General features: G+C 42.9%; 1 protein-coding gene, 1 long non-coding RNA gene and 1 other non-coding gene across 4 annotated transcripts; all 3 read left to right on the forward strand.

The window, feature by feature from the left end:
• The first annotated feature begins 864 nt into the window (after positions 1 to 864).
• On the forward strand, positions 865 to 20212 carry LIX1L (limb and CNS expressed 1 like). Of its 2 annotated transcripts, none has more exons than XM_032848156.1 (6): positions 865 to 1255; positions 9132 to 9295; positions 12443 to 12583; positions 18818 to 18913; positions 19185 to 19262; positions 19814 to 20212. In XM_032848156.1, the coding sequence occupies exons 1-6, from the start codon at positions 964 to 966 to the stop codon at positions 20054 to 20056; spliced, it is 1014 nt and encodes a 337-aa protein (XP_032704047.1). In that variant the 5' UTR covers positions 865 to 963; the 3' UTR covers positions 20057 to 20212. The 2 variants fall into 2 exon arrangements, with proteins under 2 accessions (XP_032704047.1, XP_032704048.1); XM_032848157.1 differs by having other exon boundaries at positions 19185 to 19278; positions 19814 to 19973.
• LOC116861554 lies at positions 10426 to 10532 on the forward strand. Its single transcript, XR_004381512.1, has one exon. It is a non-coding gene; the product is annotated as a U6 spliceosomal RNA (small nuclear RNA).
• Positions 20213 to 22834: 2622 nt separating the features above from the next.
• Positions 22835 to 23430, forward strand: LOC116861531. The gene is made up of 2 exons (XR_004381507.1): positions 22835 to 22984; positions 23216 to 23430. It is a non-coding gene; the product is annotated as an uncharacterized LOC116861531 (long non-coding RNA).
• Positions 23431 to 23632: the final 202 nt, after the last annotated feature.

Here is a 23632-nt window from a genome sequence, read left to right on the forward strand (position 1 = left end):
CTAACAAGTTATCGACAGGGTAACTGTCTTAATCTGCCCCTAGACTTCTCAGTTTTCTGCTTTCTGCATATATTCTTATTATTCCTCACTCTAATGGGAGGTAAGGGAGCAGCCCATTCCACTCTTTCTCTTGATTTCCCCCAATCAGAGTAGGTAAAATCAGAAAATTACCTAACGATGTGTGATATAACGAAAAGATCAAAATATTGGGAATCAAAAGACCTATGTCTGAACCCCTCTTTGCCACCTCCTAGCTTTAATTTTGAGCAATTTATCTAGCCTCTCTTAGTGTCCATTTCCTTATCTGTAAAGTAATAAAATCTAGTCGTTGTGATTATTAAATAAGACAATGCACTAAAGTATACTGCGCAGTGCCCGACATATAGTAAGCATATGGTCATTAAATGTATTCTTTCCTTGTTTTAGCTCCACCGCCCATTGCATGTGATCTTGGACAACTCCCGTAACTTATCTATTTCCTCATCTCCATCCATGAAATGAAGTCGTCAGACAAATGATCCCTAAAAATCCTCTTACTCTGTCTACAATTCTCCTCAGCCTGACATCCAGGACTCCCCCCGCCTTCAGTACGCCCCTCCCCGCCCGCCCCACGGCAAGCTTCGTTCCAGGGGTCTGGCTTGCTTTCCAGTACTCCCCGCAGGACTCGGAAGAAGCGCCCAAGATAAGCTTCTCCCTTATAAAGAGTATCGCTTTTTCTCTTTGCAATTGGTTGCCCAGAACCTCCGCCCTCCTCAATGATTTGCCTATGGCAGAGCTGGAGCCCTCCAGTTCCCGCCCAGTCTCTGGTGATTGGCATAGAACCGGGCTCGTCCCCGCCCCCTCTTGACTGACGGCTGGGCCCCGGCACCGCCTCAGTCCCTGGGCGCTCGCTGGAGGGGGTGGCTGGGACCGTTAGCTCGCCAGGCTGGCAGGCTCCGGGCCGCTACTCCACTGGCGGCCGAGATGGAGACGATGCGAGCACAGCGACTGCAGCCTGGAGTGGGCACCAGCGGGAGGGGTACTCTGCGAGCGCTTCGGCCCGGAGTGACTGGGGCGGCGGTTACCACCGCCACACCCCCAGCAGGGCCCCCGCCCGCACCGCCGCCCCCTGCACCGCCCCCGCCGCCCCTGCTCCTAGCCGGGGCCCCTGGGCTGCCGCTGCCCCCGGGCGCTGCCGGCAGCCCGGCGGTGCTGCGGGAGGCCGTGGAGGCCGTGGTGAGGAGCTTCGCCAAGCACACGCAGGGCTATGGCCGAGGTGAGTCTGCGGGTCTGGCCTCCTGCGGGACACCGTCTGTAAAGGAGCCTTGCTCCCATAGTCCTCTGGATCGCTTTTTCTGGCGCAGAGCCCTCACATGCATTTCCTTTTGGGGAGTTTCCTTCTGGGCTACACACACACACACACAGAGGCACACGCGCGCGCGCGCGCGCGCACACACACACACACACACACACACCGGCACACACTCATACACACGTCTCACCCACTCCCCTTTATTGAGTTAATACTATATTGCTAATATATTCTCCAGGGACCCCTTTTTACAAATACAGCCATCTTTTCTTCCCACCCTTTCTCCTTCAGAAATGGAATTCTTCCTGTAGCTTAACATCCCTTTGCCTTTGAGGACCAGTCCCCATTGTGTAGGATCCTATCCTTTATGTCAGCTTTAAGACATTTCTCATCCATACCCTCTCAATCTTTCTGTTGTGATTTTGGCAATTCCTGGGCTCCCCTATTAACTTATTCCACCTCCTTAATCTTTTTTTTTTTTTTTTAAGATTTTTATTTTCTTAAGTGATCTCTGCTCCTAATATGGGACTCAGATTTACAACCCCGGGATCAAGAATCAGATGCTCCACACACTGAGCCAGTCAGGTGCCCATCCGCCTCCTTAATCTTGACTTTTGAATTATTTTCTTACTTATCCTGACTCTGAAATTTCCAGTGCAACTTCGGATTTGCTGGGGAGTTAGGTGATGCCTTCACAAGTCACTTATAATTGTGCTTTTGAATCTGGAACCATACTACTGAGCCCACACCAGCTTCCTATGACTTAGTATCTCACTTTGGTGTCCTTTTTAGTATGGAGCCTCACAACTTTGGCCTCTCTGCCTGTCTGGCTCTGTTTTCCTGGCCCTTGCCCAGGAACTGAGGATAAATCCTAGGCCTTGGCTCTCTCAATGTTAAATTCTGTGGAAATGAGCCAGGCAGAAACCCTATTTCCATTAGAAACCTTCATTTTACATATGCCTAATTTCTAGGGTTTCTGAGAAGGGGAATGTGACGGTTTTCTTTGTTGTTTATGTTTAATTAGTGCAGATTTTCCTGCATTTGAGCTCCAGATTTATAGTGTAACAAGGAACACAATACAGTGAGGGGTGTGGGATTCAAAATGTAGGTCTGGCATTTCTGAGACATCACTTCTTTCTGCTTCTTAAATCCTGCCTGAGCTGAAAGTGACTATATCTCTAACTTTCTAGTAAGACAATAATACAGAGAAAGGTTGTAAGGCCTTCTCAATGGACAGCAGTGACTTTTTTTCCCCCCTCCTATGAAACTGTAGTGAAAAGAGCATATGCGGGTTTTGGAGTCAGACAAATGTGAATTAAATCCCAGATTAAATCTCTGTCACTTGCCAGCTATGTTTTTGGGGAAGTGACAACTTCACCACACTTCAGTTTCCTCAAGGGTTACAAGGGGGATTAAATGAGATATTACAGCTGACACATAATGGGTACCTTCTATAAATGATGAGAATCGCCTCAGATTTGTTGGTTCATCTTTTCTTGGAAAGAACAGGTCTCATTTTCTCCCATTCTTCAATCCAAACAGTGTAAACACAAAGATTCCTATGAAAACAGATTTTTTTTTAGCTCCATTTGTTAGATGTGCCCAATGATACGTTTCCCATTACTTTCCTTTTGTTCTTCAACATTTTGAACTGCTACCATGGGGCTGGCACTCTGCTAGGTGCTTGGAATGCAAATGCATGTGATTCTGAAATTCATCACGAAGGAATATCATTATTTGTCTAGTTAAATTCCTAGATTTAACAGGGCTTCGTGATGGAACTGTCATCAGCTATGGTCCTGCTGCTTCCAGTCTTTTTAAGTTGAGACCAAGGGAAGGTCTTTTCCTCTGGGCATAGGAGCAGTCATCCTCACGAAACATTCCTCTTAGAAACTTACAGGCGTTTATTAGAATTGTAGAGGAATGAACCATTTTTCATGTCTGTGTTACCTAGAGAGCCTCTGGTTTGGCATCTAAACTGAGTGTCCTGTAAAACCTTTTTCATTTCCTTAGACAGGATGAAGGAGCAAGGGGATTTTACTGACAAAGAGCAATCAGTCAGGCTTCAGACTCTGTGGTGATGCCTTCCTCCAACCTCCCTACCTCCCACCGCACTCCCCATTATTTCTGAGTTTCTCATTTCCAGTCTGGGTGTCCCGCCAGTACTTTGGGAGAATTTGGCAGATAGTTCAGCTTCAGACAAGCAGAATCTCTGCCGATTTGGCTCAGAAGTCCTTCACCACATGGAATTGCTTATTCTGCTTCAATTAATGGGCAAAACTGCCATTGGCATGTACCCATGTACCCTTGTGACTGATGGCCTGGTATTTGGGGGCTGGCACTATTCCCCTGAGTATAATTTACTTTGATCTTTGCCCAGACCTTTATCTGATCCAGCAGTGCTTTACTGTATCTTCTGCAATTCACATCCTTCACCTTCTTTCTGACTGCTTCAAATTTACCTTTTCTGCCTTTAGATTTACCTGCATCCGTATAGGACCTCAGCATTTATTTTGAAAACACAAAAATGAAACTATTCTATTATTTCACTTGTTTGTCCTATATCTCCCCCTCAAAACACACACCCCAGTCTCCACCCAAGACACACACCTAGCTCAGTACGCTGTAAGATCTTTTTTTTTTTTTTAAGATTTTATTTATTTATTTGACAGGCAGAGATCACAAGTAGGCAGAGAGAGGAAGGGAAGCAGGCTCCCCACTGAGCAGAGAGCCCGATGCGGGGCTCGATGCAGGGCTCGATCCCAGGACCCTGAAATCATGACCTGAGCCGAAGGCAGAGGCTTTGACCCCCTGAGCCACCCAGGCACCCCAGTATGCTGTAGGATCTTAATTAGCTTGTAGTGTATAGAGTTTGAAATCAGAGTACCTCACCCCGTGAAACAGTGGCTGTGTAATTGTGGATAAATCGCTTAATCTCTCTAGGCCTCATCTACTTCATTCATTCAACAAGTACTTATTGATCACCAGATGCAGTTGTGAACAAGACAGATACTCCGTCCCTATCTTCATGGAACTCACAGTCCACAAGTATGTGTGAGGGTTAATGGTGCAGTAAGGCAAGATAGGGCAATTGACAGAGGGTCAGCTTTGAAGCAAACAAACATTGGTTCTAAAATCCTGGTCCAGCCACCATGGCCTGTTCCTTAATTTGTTCACTTTTTTTTTGTTTGTTTTTTGTTGTTTAAGATTTTATTGTCAAGTAATCTCTACACCCAACATCGGGCTCAAACTCACAATTCCGAAATCAAGAGTTGCATGTCCTGCTGAATGAGTCTGCCAGGTGTCTTCTTGTTCACTTTTTGCAAAATGGGTATTATAATACTTACCTTGATAGTTTAGTTTTGTGTGGATTAAATGAGATAATGAGCACATAGTTGGTACTCAGTGAGTGGTTGCTATTATTATTATGCTTTTGGAAACCCTTTGAAAACTGTAGGTGAGAGGTATTGGTAGCATTCGCATTTCCTTTGCCCCTTTTTGCACGTGACATGTAGTCCCCTTCTAATGTTTGACAACTGGCAGTCACTTTCCTTACCCTGTAACTTCTGCATTGCCCTCTTCAAGCGCATCATTTCAGAATTATTGTTCTCCCTTTATATCACAGTATGGCTACATGATTGGAAGTTCTGCCCAGCTGCTTCCCTAGGTTGAACAAATGGACCTTGTGTAGTATTTTCTGTTTAGTTATTGTTCCTTTTCATTGGAATCACAGACAAGTTCTTTATGTACAAGTGATTGTGGGGCTAAATTGATAGTCTGAATATTTCCATTTTGGGGGATGTTGGATTAGACCCTATATTAGTTTCCTGTAGCTGCTCTAACAAATTATTGCAAATTTGGGGCGGGGGGGCTTACCACAACAGAAATTTATTCTTTCACAGTTCTGGAGTCCCCATCCCAAGATCCTTAATCACATCTGCAAAGTTTTTGCTACCTAAGGTAACATTCACAGTTTTAAGGATTAGGGCATGGACATCTTAGCAGGGGGCATTTTTCAGCCTCCCATAGTCCTTGTCATAAGTCACAGTCATCTTGTCATCCCTCCCTTCAAATAAGACTATGCACTGGGCCATCAGGGGCACATTCTCTTTTAGCCCAGCATCTCCAGTTACTTCTAAAAAGCAATTGTAGTTGTCAGATGTGTCTGTACTACAGACACAGACCTGCTGACCCCTTGATTTTGGTCCATCATTACTTCTGGACTTCTGGCCTCCAGAACTGTGAAAGAACATATACACATGATTTCATTGTGGGTTTTAGGGGGCTTGTGAACTCCCATGAAGTTCAGTCATGGACTTGATCTTGGACCCTGGGTTAAGAATCCCAAATTGGAAAGAACCCTGGCATCAGGATGTCTGAATTCAGTCCCTAGCTCTGCCACAGCAGGTGACCTCAAGCAGGTCACTTCCCCTTTTGTAGCCTGAGTTCAGATGATCTCTGAAATCCCTGTCAGCTCTAAAGATCAATGAGTCTGTGAGCAGTTTCAAATGAGGATCACAATTAATTGCTCTTCTCCTGATCATTCTGCCCAATTTCCCATTTCATCCATTTCTGAAACAAGACTCCCCATTTCCTTTGGCTTTGAGTAATCATTAAAAAATAGTCCTGTGCTGTGAGCCAAGAGAAATTTAACTGGCAATAGACTGGATATAGGCTTTTTAATAGGACCTTCCCGGTTGCAGTGGTTTCCTCCCCTTTCCCTTTATTTCAATATTCTCCCTGTTATGTGCATGTCAGGAAAACTGTCACCCAGTGCATTGTGCTAAATTGTCTCAAAGAGGGAACTGGGGCTGAAAAGATCTCAGTGGAAAGGACAAAAAGATGGCTAAGCTTTCTGGGCCCAGTGACCTTTGAAGAGCCCCTGCCAAAACTAAGGGTGGGAAAGACAGAGTTTCCTTTTCATGCTGCCTTTTAATGGAAGAATGAACACTGTAAGAAGTCAGATACAGGGTGTTAGGAAAGAGCTTGTGCGCCTTTCACACCGCGGCTGAAGCAAGGAGTGCTTGCTTCAGTTGCAGAGCAGGTGAGCTAATGGTTGTTGCTGGCAACAAGATTCTGGATGCCTCATTGGCCGGCAAGGTGTATTATTCATCTCTGCATCTTGAATGCTCAGAATAGAGCTAGGGACATATTATGTGCTCACATTTCTGCCTAATGTGTGTTTGGCAGCCATGAAAATGTGCTATTCATATCTCCTGCTGCAGGGGCATAACTGACAGCCTTAAGCTGCTGTCCTCTCTGTGTCCATCACCTCGTGTGCACTGAGGCCACACATCCTGTGGCTGCCCTCCCCCTCCAATCAGTGACAAGGCCTAGCAGGGACAATAACTCACGCACATCCTGGTGATATGTGGATTTCTTTTGGCTTGGGGGCTTCCCACTGGCCTGGCCAAACCTTTCTTGGAACTACGCTGCCAACTGAGATTCTCACATCCAGACCTCATTCCTTCCCACAGCCTCTTCTACAGGTGTCATACCTTCAACATCATCCGAAGCCTCTGCCGTCTCCTACTTCCTCCACAATAAATCTCTTGCTTGTCTGTCCCATCTTGGTGTCTTCTCCTTGGCAGACCTAAACTAACACACTATAAAAGAATGAATAAGTCCTTGTAACTACGAGTAGAGAGCGGCCATGTTGGGGGATATGGGAGAATGCATGTGATCATTTATTATGATGAGGCTCTTGTTAAAGCCACTTGAAATGTTTGGAACCCTGCAGTCAAAGTGATCCTTTCCGAAGGAAAACTGATTTCAGCCTAAACCCTTCAATGGCTTCCCGCTGCTCTTAAGATAAAGCCAGTGTTCTGATGAGGCTTGCAAGGTTCACTTTGGTCTGGTCCCTGCTAACTTTTGCAGTCTCACTTGCATTACACTTGCCCTCACTCTCTCTTTTCGAGCCACACTTGTCCCTTTATTTGCCATCTTCTCTGCTGCTACAGAGCCTTTGGGTATGTTGTTCCTTCTGTTCAGAGCTCTATTCTCTCACCTTTTTGCCTAGTGAATTCATACTCATATCTGTACTTCAATATCACTTTGTCAGTGTAGCTTGCTTTGATCTTCTCAACGAGGTCAGATGCCTCCATGACATTTCCCATCATCTACCAAACTCCCTTATAGTGCTTATCAAGGTTGCGGTTTTTCATTTGTTTGAGGGTCTCTGGTTAATCTCTCTCCCTCTTTAGACTGTAAATTGCATAAGGAGACGGAACAGGATATGGTTTTGCTCACTATTGTCGCCTAGCATCCGGCAAGTAGTCTAGCACAGAGTAGGTACTCAATACATAATTGTGCAATTATTGAGCCCAAGTATTGGGGGAGGAGGGGACTGTTCTGGAATACAGTATTTTGAGTCTGGTTTTGAGTTTTGAGATTGATTTTACCCTCATATATTAGCAGATTACTGTTTGACAGATGGTGGCGGAAGTCAAGAGACTTCTGGGTCAGAGACAGAGGACTTAATTACTCACAGTACAGCAGGTAGCATAAACATCAGATTTGTTTGCATCAGCTCCCCTTGCCTCCCACATCTGATGCGAAGGGTTCAGGTGCGTGCTCCTGTAGGCCACGTGTTGCATTACAGAAGAACAAACACTGAGTTTGGGGAACTTGCCATGTCTTAGTAGGGAGTAAGCAGGCTTGTTCTTTGTCCCAGAGGAAGACATTACCTCATCCTTCAGGTTTCTTGCTGCAAACACAGTCCTGAGAAATGGCCCAAGGAAAGAGCAACCAAGTCCTTAAAATCTTGGCATACCCAGCAAGATGGAAAGGAGCATAAGAGACCTGTGAAGGAGTGTTCCTCCAAAAATCACTTTTACCTAGGGAAATCCTCAGAAGAGAAATTCATGCTCTTGCTCTCTCTCTTTCTCTCTCTCTCTCTCTCTCTCTCTCACACACACACACAGTATAGTATATATATACACAAAATGTATAATATTCCAGGATGGGAAAGGAATCTGGCTATGGGTTTGCTCACCAGAAGCATGGACCTGTGATGGCTAAAAGGGCCACATTTCTTTGAGTGTCAGTATTGCACAAAGGTTAGGAACATTGACTCTGGAACCAAGATAGACTGGATTTGAATTCTTACTCTGCTACTTTCTAGCTGTTACATCCTTTTTTTCAAAAAAAATTATTTATTTGTTTGAGAATGAGAGAAAGAGAGAGAGACTGAGTTGGGGGAAGAGGCAGAGGCAGAGGCAGAGGGAAAAGCAGGCTCCCCGCTGAGCAGGGATTCCTCCCCTGCCCGCCAATGCATGGGGGGGGCGGGGGGGGGGCCTGGATCCCTGGACCCTAGAATCATGACCCAAGCCTAAGGCAACCACTTAACTGACTGAGCCACCCAGGCACCCCTAGCTGTTACATCCTTGGGCAAGTTATTTAACTTGCCTGTGTCTCATTTCACTCATCTGTAAAATGGGGGCACAACACACAGGAAGAGTTCGGTAAATGCACTTCTCATTGTGCTGGTGATTATTATTCTAGGCCACCTGACCAACTGTGGAATGATCTAATGGCACTTCATCAGGCAGGGATAATGGTCTGCTGACCTGGAAACTCTGCCTCCAATATTTTAGTTATTCTGCTTTGGTGCTTAGGACTAATCGAAATGTGAACCAGCGAGATGGGGAGGGAGGCCAGGCATATACTGGTCTTGCTATGCAAATACCTTAATCAGAGTCTAGGTTTATTAATTTAAATGCTTTTAAGTGGTGATAAGGAGCTAAGGCAGGTTAGACTCTTGATATACATACAGCTGGCAGATACTGTCTTGAAACGTAGAACCACTCATTGCTGAACTTAACTGCTTCTCTTTTTGTAGTGAATGTGGTGGAGGCACTTCAGGAATTCTGGCAGATGAAGCAGTCCCGTGGGGCAGACTTGAAGAATGGGGCTCTGGTGGTTTATGAGATGGTTCCCTCCAACAGTCCTCCTTACGTCTGCTATGTCACTCTGCCTGGGGGAAGCTGCTTTGGGAGTTTCCAGGTAAGAGTTGCAAGCAGGCAGTAGCAAAGATAAATGCTTGGCTGCTAGTAGTGGTTTTCTCCATCACTTTGGCCATTTTTTGGTGTCTGAAATCACATATTTGAGCACCTGAACCAGTTCTGGGCAGATCATTCTGGTAAGCCTCTGAGGTTCATTTAGCCACAAAAGAACCTCGGTAGCTTCTCTTCCAGCCTCCAAAAAACCACGTCCACTTTCAATCGGATCCCTTATGAATAGGCCCTTTCTCTGTGTATCAGACTACCAGCACCTAGCCCATGTTCTAATCTGGCCATCCATCTTCCTACCATCTCGATTTGAGAACACAGAATAGTATTCCTTGCCCCCAGGGTTTCTTCATAGGCAATTACTAAAAGAAAGCAATGTTTCAGTTCTTTAAGAGGTCAAAGGGGAGGGACTATGTATGGTGGAGATAGTACTCATCTAAGAGAAGATCCAAATTCTTATTTTCCTCACTGCCAGGAGGGCAAGTCAGGTAAATTCTCTGGGCCTCAGTTTGCCCATCTATAACAAGAAGGAGATAAGTTAGATTATTTTTAAAATCTTTCTAGTGCTAGCACTCTACAGTTCTGTGAAAGAACTGTGATATAGGATGATGAACAGTGGTTGCTGTTATAGGATAATAAGAAATTTGACTAGCAGTCTTTGTTGACTTCCACCGTGACGTACTGTGGCCAGGGCCAAGAAGTTGCAGAAGGTGATGGTGCAGTCCATCATCCTCATCTTCAGATATTTGCAAAATAGATCTCTAATTCAGATCTGGCTTCATAAGCAAGCGAACATGCGGATTGAGGGCTGTATCACTGGTTTTGATGAGTACATGAACCTTGTATTAGAGGATGCCAAAGAGATTCGTTTTAGAACAAAGTCAAGAAAACAACTGGGTCAGAACATGTTAAAAGGAGATAATATTACCCTGCTCCAAGGTGTCTCCAAACTAGAAATGATCAGTGAAGTGAGAAATTTTCGAGAAGACCATGTAGTTTGTTTTTTTAGAGGTCGCTTGTTGGGAGTAGTTCTAAAACATTTGTTTGTATTGTTTTGGTTACCTTTAAGTTATTACCAGAGCACAATAAATGCTGTGGGATTGTTTTTATTTAAAAAAAAGAAGAGGGCTCACTTCGGCAGCACATATACTGCAACTGGAACGATACAGAGAAGATTAGCATGGCCCTTGTACAAGGATAACATGCAAATTCGTAAAGTGTTCCACATTTTTGAATCGTTGAACACTGAATAACTAATGATGTACTGTGTGCTGGCTAACTGAACATAATGACAAAAGAAAGGAAAAGAAATTTGACTAGTGTGAATATTGTCAATCAAAGATTCTTTGACATCACCCATAGGAAGGTAGCCTTCTGAAATGTCAACTTAGAGTCTGAATAGAAATTTAGAGGAGATATCTGATAGACATTTTGTTGTGTTTTATGGTTTGTATAACCCTTTGTCAAAGTTATAACCCCTGCTATGTGCTTCCAGAGCCCCTTGAACTTCCCTTATCATGTCACTTATCACAACATATCATAATTGATTATCTCACCTAGTGGATTATGCTTGGTGGAGGCAGAGATAGTATCTGTCTTCTTTCTTGTTCAATTTTAAATCCTTACTACCAACTCAGCACCCAGCAAAGAGTAGGCACTTAATAAATCCATGGCATGAATGAGGGCCATTGTGGTTCAGCTCCTGCCTCAAACAGAAAAGTCCTAAAGAGACTTCATTTCAAATACAGTGACTAAATTTTTTCCCTCAGAGGCCCAGCCATTTCAGAGAAATAAATATATGCTCATGATGACTAATGTTTATACTTTCTCTTCTAGAGAATAAGATCTTCCTTCTCTCAGGTCATCTTATTACTGAATAAGGATCTGATAATTTTATGGTGATGTCCATAACTGGACCATCATAGTAATTTGATTTCTGTCCCCCCCACAAAGAATAGAATTATCTATCTTGGCTTCTTTTAGCTTATACCTCTTATGTCCATTTTGGCAGGTGAAATTTCTCCTGGTGGTTTTCTTCGTGGATGACTTTTCAGGAATAGCACTACACTGTAGAATGAACAGCAGGCTAGTGAGTAGAGAGACAGGCTAGTGAACAGAGAAATTGAAGAAGATGACTTAAGGTTAATGCACCAACTACCATATTCTGAGAGACCTGTCAGCTCAAAGAAATTGGGAGTTATCGATACTGAGGGTAGCTAATTAGTGAACATACACTGATCGACTTTTAAAAACTGTAACATTACTTCCTTCCTTTCCTCTAACCCTAATCATAAATGATAGAGGCCACAGAGGACTTTGAGGCTGCCAGTGATGATGATGATGAATTATAAAGGAATGTTATAGTGCCTGAGGATTTAAGGTTGAGTGATTTAAGACTTCTGAAAATCAGACTTGTTCTATGATACCCATGTTGGATACAACGTAAAAAACATGAATTAACTTTTAATTTTTTCTTGGTTTGTTCAGGTCAGCTTTCCTTCCCCTTGGGGGAAGGAAAGACTGGGGAAAAAAAAAGACTATAAATTCCTTCAGATCTTGGACTCTGTTCAAGGATAGCTCATTGACTCACGGCATTACTGGGGGAAATGCCGGCTTGAAGCTAAAAGCAAAGTCCAAGAACCCCAGATGGGTGCTTCTGGTAGAGACTAGAGTTCTTCTCTGCAGAAGCAACCTAGACACAGATTTGTTCTACTCTTAGGGTATCTAGAGGCATGAAGACAAATCTTGCCTGTGCACAGAACAGGAGAACAAGATAGAGATTTTGAACGGGCTGGGCAGAATCTGGCTTTTGAGTAATGAATTCTGTCGACAGTTTAAACAGGGATATTTTTTATATCCAGTGGTTATGTGCTGACTTCAGCAGCCTTCCTCATTCTGCATTCAATTTGGTATGAGCTATCGCCGTCTCCAGTTCCTTAATGACTTCAGGATGTTGAATCAAAATTATGTTTCCAAATGCCTCAACCATTTTACAATACAAACTTTGGAGGTTGTGCTGAATGAACTGATTTATCCGAAGACTGTCCCAGCCTCTTCTTTCCCAGTGTTTCCCCTCCCACCATTCCTTCTGCTCTCTTAGATATACGCATGGACATGTTTTCTCTTTCTCTGCTCTCCCTAGTTTTGCCCTACAAAAGCTGAGGCCCGGCGGAGTGCTGCAAAGATTGCACTGATGAACTCTGTGTTTAATGAACATCCTTCCCGAAGAATTACTGATGAGTTCATTGAGAAGAGTGTCTCTGAAGCTCTGGCGTCTTTCAATGTAAGTTACTGGGAGTTGAAAGGAAGGAGAGTGGGGGTTGGAAAAACTGGCTGGTTGGGAAGTCTTGTAAATCACTGGAAAACAGAGCAACAATTCTTTTCTTTCCTGTCTGTACCTCCTTCTGTTTATTCTCTATCGCTCTTGTGTATTATATGTTCCCTATGTCTCAGTCACTGATTCTATGTGTATGTTTATGTTTTTGTTGCTATTTTTCTGCTTTCATTATGTCTCTTTGGTATCTGGAAACCTTTAATTCAAGATCTATGGAATTTTAGAGATAATCCAAAATAAAAACTGAGCTTGAATTCTACTTTTCCCAATTTTGGTGTAAGAACTTACTCCCTGGGGCGCCTGGGTGGTTCAGTGGGTTAAGCCTCGGCCTTCAGCTCAGGTCATGATCTCAGGGTCCTGGGATCAAGCCGGAATTGGGCTCTCTGCTCAGCAGGGAGCCTGCTCTCCCCCCCACCCCCAATGCCCTGCCTGCCTCTGCCTACTTGTGATCTCTCTCTCTGTCAAATAAACAAATAAAATCTTAAAAAAAAAATTACTCCTGTCTTCTTCCAATGTTTGTTTTGTTTGTTTGTTTGCTTATGAAGTCTTCATGCCTAGCATGGAGCCCAGTGTGGGTTTGAACTCTTGACCCTGAGATACAAACTTGAGCTGAGGTCCAGAGTCGGACGCTTAACTGACTGAGCCACATAGGCACCCCTGTTTTTTTGTTGTTGTTGTTATTCTTTTTTTTTTATATGCCTGTTCTTATTGCCACTTGTCTCCCTTAGTTCATCTATTAATAAAGAACACTTTATAATATAGTGTCATATTTCCTTTTTTCCTTTCTAGGAATGGGGTGGATAATTTATTTACTCCCCTCAAAAAGGATGTCTATTCTTTCAAGTGATGATGATAATGATAACCATAGCTAATCCTAATTGAGTATTTACTTTGTGCCAGGGATGATTCCAGGGGATTTATATGTACTTTATTTCATTTTATCATCACAATAACAGCTGAGGTATATGAACTGTTTTTACCCCTATTTTACAGATGAGGAAACTAAAAATATGGAAGTGCAATTTTGCCCGAAGGGATGTAGCTAGGAAGTGATAGAGCCACGACTGGAGCCCAATTGGACTTAGAATTTTCTAACTCAGGAGTACATCTTAGATGTGAATGCTGCCTTCTTTCTTCCTTTCCACAAGTTCACTGATAGGGTGATGAAGTTAGACAAATTCTCTGTTTCTGTTCTCTTTGAATTTAAGATGTAATTACATGTACTAAACCACTTTGATTATCTGTTCATGTATTTATTAGTGTTGAACACTTTATTTTATTTTTTTTAAAGATTTATTTATTTATTTGACAGAGAGAGAGAGACAATGAGAGCAGGTACACGAGCAGGGGGAGTGGGAGAAGGAGGCTCGGCAGGGAGCCTGGAGCCCATTGTGGGGCTCAATTCCAGGACCCAGGACCCCGGAATTATGACCTGCGCTGAAGACAGACGCTTAACAACTGAGCCACCCAGGCACCCCTGTTGAACACTTTAAATCATAAATTGGCTTCCCTCTGTTACCCAGGACCTATATGATTTTCTCCCATTTCTCTTTGCCCCAGTCAGCAGTATCTACAGGGAATAAAAACAATTTTTATATTAATCAAATTCAATTAAAATTAGGAAAGTACAGGGGCGCCTGGGTGGCTCAGTGGGTTAAGCCGCTGCCTTCGGCTCGGGTCATGATCTCAGGGTCCTGGGATCGAGTCCCGCATCGGGCTCTCTGCTCAGCGGGGAGCCTGCTTCTCTCTCTCTCTCTCTCTCTGCCTGCCTCTGTGTCTACTTGTGATCTCTCTCTGTCAAATAAATAAATAAAATATTTTAAAAAAATTAGGAAAGTACATTTATCACTTTACATTTATCACAGTACATTTATTAAGTCACCTAATGTATTATACAATGAAACATTAGTTTGGGTTATAGAAAGCAAGGGTTCATCATTTTGAAATTATGGTTCTACTAGTTATGTGACTTCAAGTAAGTTACTTAATCTAAATCTCAATTTCCTCATCTGTAACAATTATACCTATCCCATAGGATTATTGGATAGAAGAGCATATATTCAAGCACTTAGCGTATGTTACTTGTTTAGATGCCTTTGGTCGCAAGTAATAGAAAAATCTCACTTCAAACTGACTTAGGGGAATAAATCAAGAAAGAAAATTTATTCTCTTACGTGATAGGAAGTTCAGAAGTAAAGATTTCAGGGCTGGTTGATTCCATGGATCAAGAATGTGAATGTCATCATTTACTGGCCTAAATTCTTTCCATCTCTCCTCTCAGCCATCCTCTAGATATTGGCTTTGTCCTTGGGCTGGCTTCCCTTAGGATGGAGGACAGCTACAGAATTTCAGACATTAAAACAGACATAACTACAGTTAGAGATGGAAAGAGACCATTTTTCTTTCTTTCCTCTCTTTCTTTCTCTTTATTTTTTTAAAATTTTATATCACCTTTTTAAAGATTTTATTTATTTATTTGACAGACAGAGATCACAAGTAGACAGAGAGGCAGGCAGAGAGAGGAGGGGGAGCCTGCCTCTCTGTCTACTTGTGATCTCTGTCTGTCAAATAAATAAGAGAGAGAGCCCCATGTGGGGCTCGATCCCAGGATCCTGAGATCATGACCTGAGCCAAAGGCAGAGGCTTTAACCCACTCAGCCACCCAGGCACCCCCTCTTTATTTTTTTAAAGTAGGCTCCACACCAAACCCAATGTGGGGTTTGAACTCAGGACCTTGGGATTCAAGAGTCACATGCTCTACCAAATGAGCCAGCCAGGTGCTCTGAAACTTCTAGTATCTCTTCAGTAGTAAGGAGTCTCTTCCCAGAAACCCTCTGGCCCAGAAACCCTCCAGCAGACCTCTCTCCTACCTCCCAATGGCCAAAATTCCCACCTTAAAACCAATTACAAGCAAAAAGGGTTAGGATTTACCCAGTGGAATTAGAGGATAAAATCATTCTTCCCTGAGAGAGATGCATGGGAGATGGGTAGGTAGTGGAACAAGATTAAGATTCTGTAGTAGGGAAGAAGGAAATAGATGTCATCGGCAATGTCTACTACAAAGCATTTAGGCAGTATAAATTAGTATTATTCCTGCCATTATTTCTATTTGATTAACCCCTCAAAATTGAGAACTTGATAGATTTCTCATTAATTTCCCAGTAGAATTGCCATATCCCAAGTAACATTGATTTGGTATTAGCCATGGGTAAAAGGTGATGTTCACATTTCTTTGCTTTCAGCCTTTATTCTTTTAAAGTCCTGACTTGGAGACTGTATGTCTTGACAAATCACCCAGCCTCTGTAGGTCTGAGTTTCTTCATTTGTAAAATGAATAGGTTGAATTAAATTAACTCTAATTTCTTTGCAATAATATTCTAATGTTCCTACCATGTATGAAGTATTCTGTGATTAAATGTGTATTGAATAAATCGGGTTCATTTATAGCCATGTTAGATGTAGAAGTGTGACAGGAGGAAGATCTTGTGGGTCAACTTGTGGCACAACTTGTGGGTCATGCCACTTTGGTGTACTTCGAATAGGTTTCTGTTGTGCCATAATACTGAGCGCCTCTGCTTTCAAGGGACTGAGAAAGGCCAAGGGCAGATGGCCTTCTCTGCTAGCAGCCTCTTCTGTATACCCCAGTTGGTTGTACAGAGGTGATCATTACTTTCTATGTACTGTACCATGGAAAATTCTGGAGGTACTGAATAAGGCATCATATTGAATATTACAGGAAAAATGAAACTGGTTGCTTGCATCAGGGCCATAAATGCTAATAGTGAAGATTACCTTTTTCTTCCCTCCCTCTAGCTTTTCATTTTTAAATCCAAATTTTGTGATCTTTGCTTTGCCATGAAGGTTAACTATATGTTGGCGTGTTGTTTATCATGAGCCACAAAACAGTATGGGTTGATCCTATGTAGTTTTGACTTCTTGTTGACCCTAGCAGAGTGAAAACAAATAATAAGCTAGCACTTATGATATACTTACTGAGTGCATTGAATTATTTTATATGTAGTACATATATAGTAACCCCCCATGAAAAGTACCCCATAATGAACTGAATTTGGATTTGGATATAACTTGATTGGCTCCTGACCTCTACCTAGTCCCATTTCTCAAAAAGAGTAGAATCTTAGGTGTAGGGCAGGAATGATCATGTAGAATGAGCTAGAAAGAGCAGGCAACTTCTCAGGAAGCAGGAAGAGAAAGTTGGGTACTTGTGTTCCCAGTAGTCTCCTGGCTTTATTTTCCTGGATCAGGTTGACAAAAGGCCATCAATAAACCAGGACATGCCCTTATTTTGGAAGTCCCAGACAATGCCCAGGTTTGGAATTATCTCTAATAATGTTAAACCACGGGGTGCCTGAGTGGCTCAGTGGGTTAAGCCTCTGCCTTCGGCTCAGGTCATGATCTCAGGGTCCTGGGATCTAGACCTGCATCAGGTTCTCTGCTCAGCAGGGAGCCTGCTCTACCCCCCACCCCACTGCCTGCCTTTCTGTCTGCCTCTCTGCATACTTGTGATCTCTGTCAAATAAATAAATAAAATCTTAAAAAAATAATAATAATGTTAAACCACCACCAAACAGCACAAAACCAGAGCCAGTACCAGAATGTATTTGGATTGTGTAACTGGATACCCAGCCTAATGTAACAATGTACCACATTTTATATAATTGGAGTTTTAAGACCACATGTATCCCTTCTTAAAAAATTTTAATTTTTTATTTTTTAAAAGATACTTATTTACTTGAGGGAGAGAGCACAAGCAACAGAGATGGGCAGAGGGAGAGAGAGAAGCAGGTTCCCTGCTGAGCAGGGAGCCTGATGTGGGGTTCGATCCCAGGACCCTGGGACCATGACCTGAGCTAAAGGCAGACACTTAACGGACTGAGCCACCTGGGCACCCCAGTAATTTTTTAATTTAATTCCCAAAACAGTCTTAGGAGATGGATCTGTGATTATTCCTGTTTTACAGATGAGGACACAGAGGAACAGAGAAGTTAAATGAATGATTTCACCAAGGCTTCTCAACTAGTAGGAGATCCAGTCCATGTTCTTAACTTCTGTACTGTATTGTTTTTTGCACAGGACAATGTATCTTAGTTGTACCCTTACAGGGTCATGTTACCAATAAGACACAAGAGGCAAATGTCCAGGAGGCCAAACTGCTACCCAGAATTTACCATGCTGATGGCTCCTACTGTTTCCCTTGAAAATGCATTTGCCCAGTTACCCTTTAGGCTAGTCCAATCCTGTATGCTGAGCTCACTCTGTTATTTTGACTAAATCAGGGTTCTTCTCTCTGTCCAGTGTTCCCTCTTTGTAAGATAGGAAAAATCAGATTGGCCTCTGTCACCTGAGTTAGTATGTGTGATGACTTTGGAGTCCTCTAGGTCTGTGGTGACCAGAATAGCCATCAGCCACCATGTAGCTTTTTAGCACTTGATATGTGGCTAGTGTGAATTGAGATGTCCTGTAAGCATGAAAGAGACATCAGATTTTGAAATCTTAGTATAAGACAAAGAATGTAAAAATATTTCATTAAAAAGTTTTATGCTGGGGTGCCTGGGTGGCTCAGTGTGTTAAAGCCTGTGTCTTCAGCTCAGGTCATGATCCCAGGGTCCTGGGATTGAGCCCCGCATCAGGCTCTCTGCTCAGCGGGGAGCCTGCTTCCTCCTCTCTCTCTCTGCCTGCCTCTCTGCCTACTTGTGATCTCTGTCTGTCAAATAATAAATGAAATCTTAAAAAAAAAAGTTTTATGCTAATTATAGTTTAAGATAGTATTTTGAATATATTAGCTTAAATAAAACATGCTCTTAACATTAGTTTTACGTGTTTAATGTGGCAACTAGGAATTTTTTTTTTAAGATTTATTTTTTTATTTAGAGAGAGAACTTACAAATGCTCGCAGGGGGTTGGGGGGGCAGAAGGAGAGGAAGAGAGAAACCCAAGCATGCTGTGCTGAGCGCAGAGCCCTACACAGATGGATCCCACAACCCTGAGATCTCGACCCAAGCCTAAACCAAGAGTCAGACGTTCAACTCACTGCGCCACCCAGGTGCCCCTAGGAAATTTTAAATTAGGTTGGGGCTTGCATTATAGTTCCCCTGGACAGTGCTGCTTGAGGCGATAATCCTGATTGAAAATCTATTTGTCTTTTCCTTTCCTCTGTTACAGGGCAACAGGGAGGAAGCTGACAACCCAAATACAGGGATTGGTGCTTTCCGATTCATGCTGGAATCCAATAAGGGCAAGTCAATGTTGGAGTTCCAGGTACTTTTCCATGTACTTCTCTGACTCTGGTGACACAGATCAACCTGCGGATAGATACTAATCCCTAAGTCACTGATACTCAGTTGAAAGGGAAGGGAAAGAGGATTAGAATATTTTTCAAAATATAAAGACCTTCCTTTCCCAAAGGGCGTATCAGAGATGGTATGAGATGTTTACAAAAATACATTTTGTAAGAGGTTTCGCATGTAATTCTAATGCAAACTCCCCATATAAAATCACTGTCCTGACGCTTCATATCTTCTTCCCCCAGGAACTAATGACAGTTTTTCAGCTGCTGCACTGGAATGGCAGCCTTAAGGCCATGAGGGAAAGACAGTGCTCTCGGCAGGTAAGAGGTTCTATAGGTAAGTGCAAGGAGTGTGGCAGAAGAACTATTTTGAGGGGGCTGTTAGAAATAAGCAGGCCTATAGTTACCAGGTTGTGAATACTGAAAGTCTCCCTTAGAGGGCCCTCTTCATTCCTATCATCTTTGTAATTTAGATCTTAGCTGTGATTCTTTTGCTGAACTTGCTTCTTCCACCAGGCAGTTGCCTTAAGAATCTCCTTAGAGGACTTCGGTGCGAACTTCAGTTAGGACTCCAAGGTTAAGAGTTCCTAGTCCTGGGGCGCCTGGGTGGCTTAGTGGATTAAGCCTCTGCCTTCAGCTCAGGTCATGTTCTCAGGATCCTGGAATTGAGCCCCAGATTGGGCTCTCTGCTCAGCAGGGAGCCTGCTTCCCCCTCTCTGCCTGCTGCTACTTGTGATCTTTCTCTCTCTCTCTGTCAAATAAATAAATAAAATCTTAAAAAAGAAAAAAAAAAAGAGTTCCTAGTCCTGTTGGGCCAATGTGGTGTGAACCCTGACATCGTCAGTGATCTTCATATTCCTTTCCCCTTCCAGGAAGTGTTGGCTCATTATTCACACCGGGCTTTGGATGATGATATTCGCCACCAAATGGCATTGGACTGGGTGAGCCGGGAGCAGAGTGTGCCAGGGGCACTGTCTAGAGAGCTGGCCTCTACTGAGCGGGAGCTGGATGAAGCCCGGCTGGCAGGCAAGGAGCTGCGCTTCCACAAGGAGAAGAAGGATATTCTCCTGCTGGCTGCTGGGCAGTTGGGCAATATGCATTCTTCCAACTGTTAGGTGTCCACTCACATACTCCCTGTCCTCTCTCGGCCCTTTTTTTTTAATAATGTCTTTTCTAAGACTTAGTTGATTTCTGTACATACTTTCTCAGTTTTATACTTTAAAATATAGATATATATATGTATATGTATAAATTCTACACTTGGATTCCTATTTGCTGAGAGATCCCTTTTCTTCTGGTTTTTGGATGTCGTTTCATTTGAAACATCACCACTCCACTTTGTAAGAAGAGGAGGCTGTCTTCAGAGCTTGTTGGCTTTTACCCTTCCAGTAACTCTGTGTAGTCATTTCAATAGCACAAGATGATTGACAAAGTGTTCTTATAATATGACAGGGAGCTTGAATAAGGATTATGTGCCCCACCCTCACTCTCATTCCTTTCTCTTGGATTCCAGACAGGGTATGAGTATGAAGCTTTTGGCTTTGGTTTATCTTGAGCTGAGCCTACTTGATAGAGTTGTTCCTCCAGCAACTAGATATTTCCTAGCCTAGACTCCCCCCACCCGACCACCACCACCTTACTCCTTTTCTGCCTTCAAGTGGTACTTCACTTTGAGACTGGTGTCTTATTGTTAAAACCATTCCTGAGAAACTTCCCAGAAAGAGGAGAGGAATTATAAACACAACCCATAGGTGTTTATCACCTAAATTACTTCTGGGGCATAGATACCATATCAAGCTGGTCATCGAGCTTTCCAGATGAGCTTTCTCCGGAAAGGGTCAGTGTTGAAGCTGCTTATCTTCAAGTATTCCCGTTTCTCTCCTTCTCCCCTGCTCACCCAGCTTAGCTGAGTCCAGTATTTAGACCTTCCTGCCTGCTGAAATTGGTAGAGGGAAAACATTTCCCTACTCCCACTCCTCCCATCATTTCACTCTTTGGAAACAGCTGTCCTGTTTGGCGAGGGCCATGTTCCTCTCTCTCCCTCAAAGTTGCTGCTATTTGCTACCTTAGATGTCCATGGATTCAGTTGTTTTCTCTCTTTTCTTTCTTCTTCTTCCATGTTGATTATTAGAGCGTGAGTCAATCAGGAAAAGGAGCCTAGCATTATGGCACTTCCTAATTGGAACCTTGGGAGACTGCAGGAGGGCAAAGAGGCTCAATGATCAAATATTTGTGTTTTTAAGACTCCCTCTCCTGGTGCCCCCCAACCCCTGTTCCTGTCCTGGGTAAATAGGAGAGAAATGATAGGGAGTACAGCTGGGAGAATTTTTTGTAGGTCTCTCAAAGACACACTTCCCCTTGTTTCTGTAATCTCCTTTATATTGTATTATAGTTCAGTGCACTTTCTAAAATGTGCTTGGGAAGTTTCATGTTTCTGCAATTGGAATTTCCATTTAATGATGATACACTTTGTTTTTAGAAATAGGTTAGGAAATAGGCCACAATTTGCTCTTTTGGACCAGATAGGGATAAGATGAAAGTCAGCTTTTTGGCCTTCGAAATCATCTTGGTGACTAGTTCATATGGGATCAGTGGTAAGGAGTCTAGCAACTGTTTTAGTGTTTGAAAGGGATCTCTTTGAATTCTCCAAGCCCCATCTCTATACACCACGGAGCACTAATACGGTCGGAATAGAGGCTCCTACATTAAATAATAGGTATGTCTGTTCAGATTTTATTCATATTTATAATCCAGAAATCCTAAACCCTCATTTTTCCTATGCTCCTTTCTCTGGAAAGCGTGAAGTGGTGTGAGTTTTGGGAAGAATTTCTTCTTGCACCTCCTGGATTGATTATTTTTCTCAAATAACAACCATAAGATCCCAAAGAACTTGAGGAAAAATTGTTCCCTGATCTGTCATTTTCATTGTTACAAGAATTTACTTATCTTTTTAGTAGTTTCTATGTATTTTATATGTATAATTTTATACAATTAAAAATAGATTTTTGTCTAGTGAGCTACATTGACTCTTTTTTTTTTTTAAGATTGTATTTATTTACTTGACAGAGAGAGATACAGCAAGAGAGGGAACACCAGCTGGAGAGTGGGAGAGGGAGAAGCAGGCTTCCTGCTGAGCAGGGAGCCCGATGTGGGTTCGATATGGGGCTTGATCCCAGGACCCTGGGATCATGACCTGAGCTGAAGGCAGACAGTTAACAACTGAGCCACCCAAGCACTCCACATTGACTCTTTCTTGAGACCTATGTATCAGAGAAGCTCTAAAATGACCCATTCTTTTACAAGTATACTAAAACAGAATTTTGATTAGTATTTTTTGGATGGTAGAAATAAGATTGTACTGCTGGGGGAAGGCATTCTAACTTCCCTTCTCCAGACATTTGAGGAACCCAGATTTTGTCACTGATCCTTTCTTCTCAATCTCTACCCATTTCCGCTGACAATCTCACCCACCATGGTGACTTCAACTCTATAATACACACCATTCTCAAATCTATTTCTTTCACCCTTTCCAGCTTTTACATATGCATTTCCATACACTGGACATCACTACCTGAATTTATGACACAAGCTCTTTGAACTCATATTCAAAATAAAAGCTATTTCCACACATGCTCCTCTTTGCCTCCCCAAATCTGTTATTAGGATTGTTATCTACCTGTCTATCTAAGCTAGAATCTTAGGTCCATACTTGACTTTTCCCTACCATGATCTAATCAGTCACTATTGAGTTTACCTCCTATATAAACTAAAAAAAAGAAAGAAAAAGATTTATTTATTTATTTAAAAGAGAGAGAATGCGAGCAGGGTGAGGAGCAAAGGGAGAGAGAGAGAATCCTCAAGCAGACTTCCTGCCAAGTGCAGAGCCTGACCCAGGGCCCAATCCCAGGACCCTGAGATCATGACCTGAGCCAGACACTTAACTGGCTGAGCCACCCAGGCACTCCCTACATAAACTTCTTAATCTGTCTTGTCCATATCCACTGCCTTTCAGTAATTTATCATTTCTGGGCTGGAGCACTGCAGTAGCTTCTTTTTTTTTTTTTTTTTTAAAGATTTTATTTATTTATTTGACAGAGAGATCACAAGCAGGCAGAGAGGCAGGCAGAGAGAGAGGAGGAAGCAGGCTCCCTGCTGAGCAGAGAGCCCGATGCGGGGCTCGATCCCAGGACTCCAAGATCATGACCTGAGCCGAAGGCATGACCTGAGCCGAAGGCAGCGGCTTAACCCACTGAGCCACCCAGGCGCCCCTGCAGTAGCTTCTTAACTAGCCTCCGTCTTCATTCTTTACATCCTCCACACTATTGCTAGATTTGTTTCTAAAATACTTAGTACTGTACCACTAACTTGGTTAAACCATCACTTAGCTATCTTTGTCTTTAGCAGCATTCCCCAAAGTTTCATGTGTGAACCCTTGGTATTGAGACAATTTTAGGTGGTAGATGGGCAAATATTTTTAATTTTAAAATTTTTTAAAAATTTATTTATTTTTTTATTTGAGAGAGAGAGAAAGCATGAGAGATCACCAGTAGGAGGTAGGGGCAGAGGGAGAAGCAGACTCCCTGCTATGCAGGGAGCCTGAAAGGCAGACGCTTAACTGACTTAGCCACCCAGACACCCACATTTTTCATTTTTATTTAGTTATAGTCTAATCTGAAACTGTCATAGAAAAA

This window comes from Lontra canadensis, unplaced genomic scaffold (genome assembly GCF_010015895.1).
Source record: "Lontra canadensis isolate GAN:19392208 unplaced genomic scaffold, GSC_riverotter_1.0 scaffold200, whole genome shotgun sequence".
Lineage (NCBI taxonomy): Eukaryota > Metazoa > Chordata > Mammalia > Carnivora > Mustelidae > Lontra > Lontra canadensis.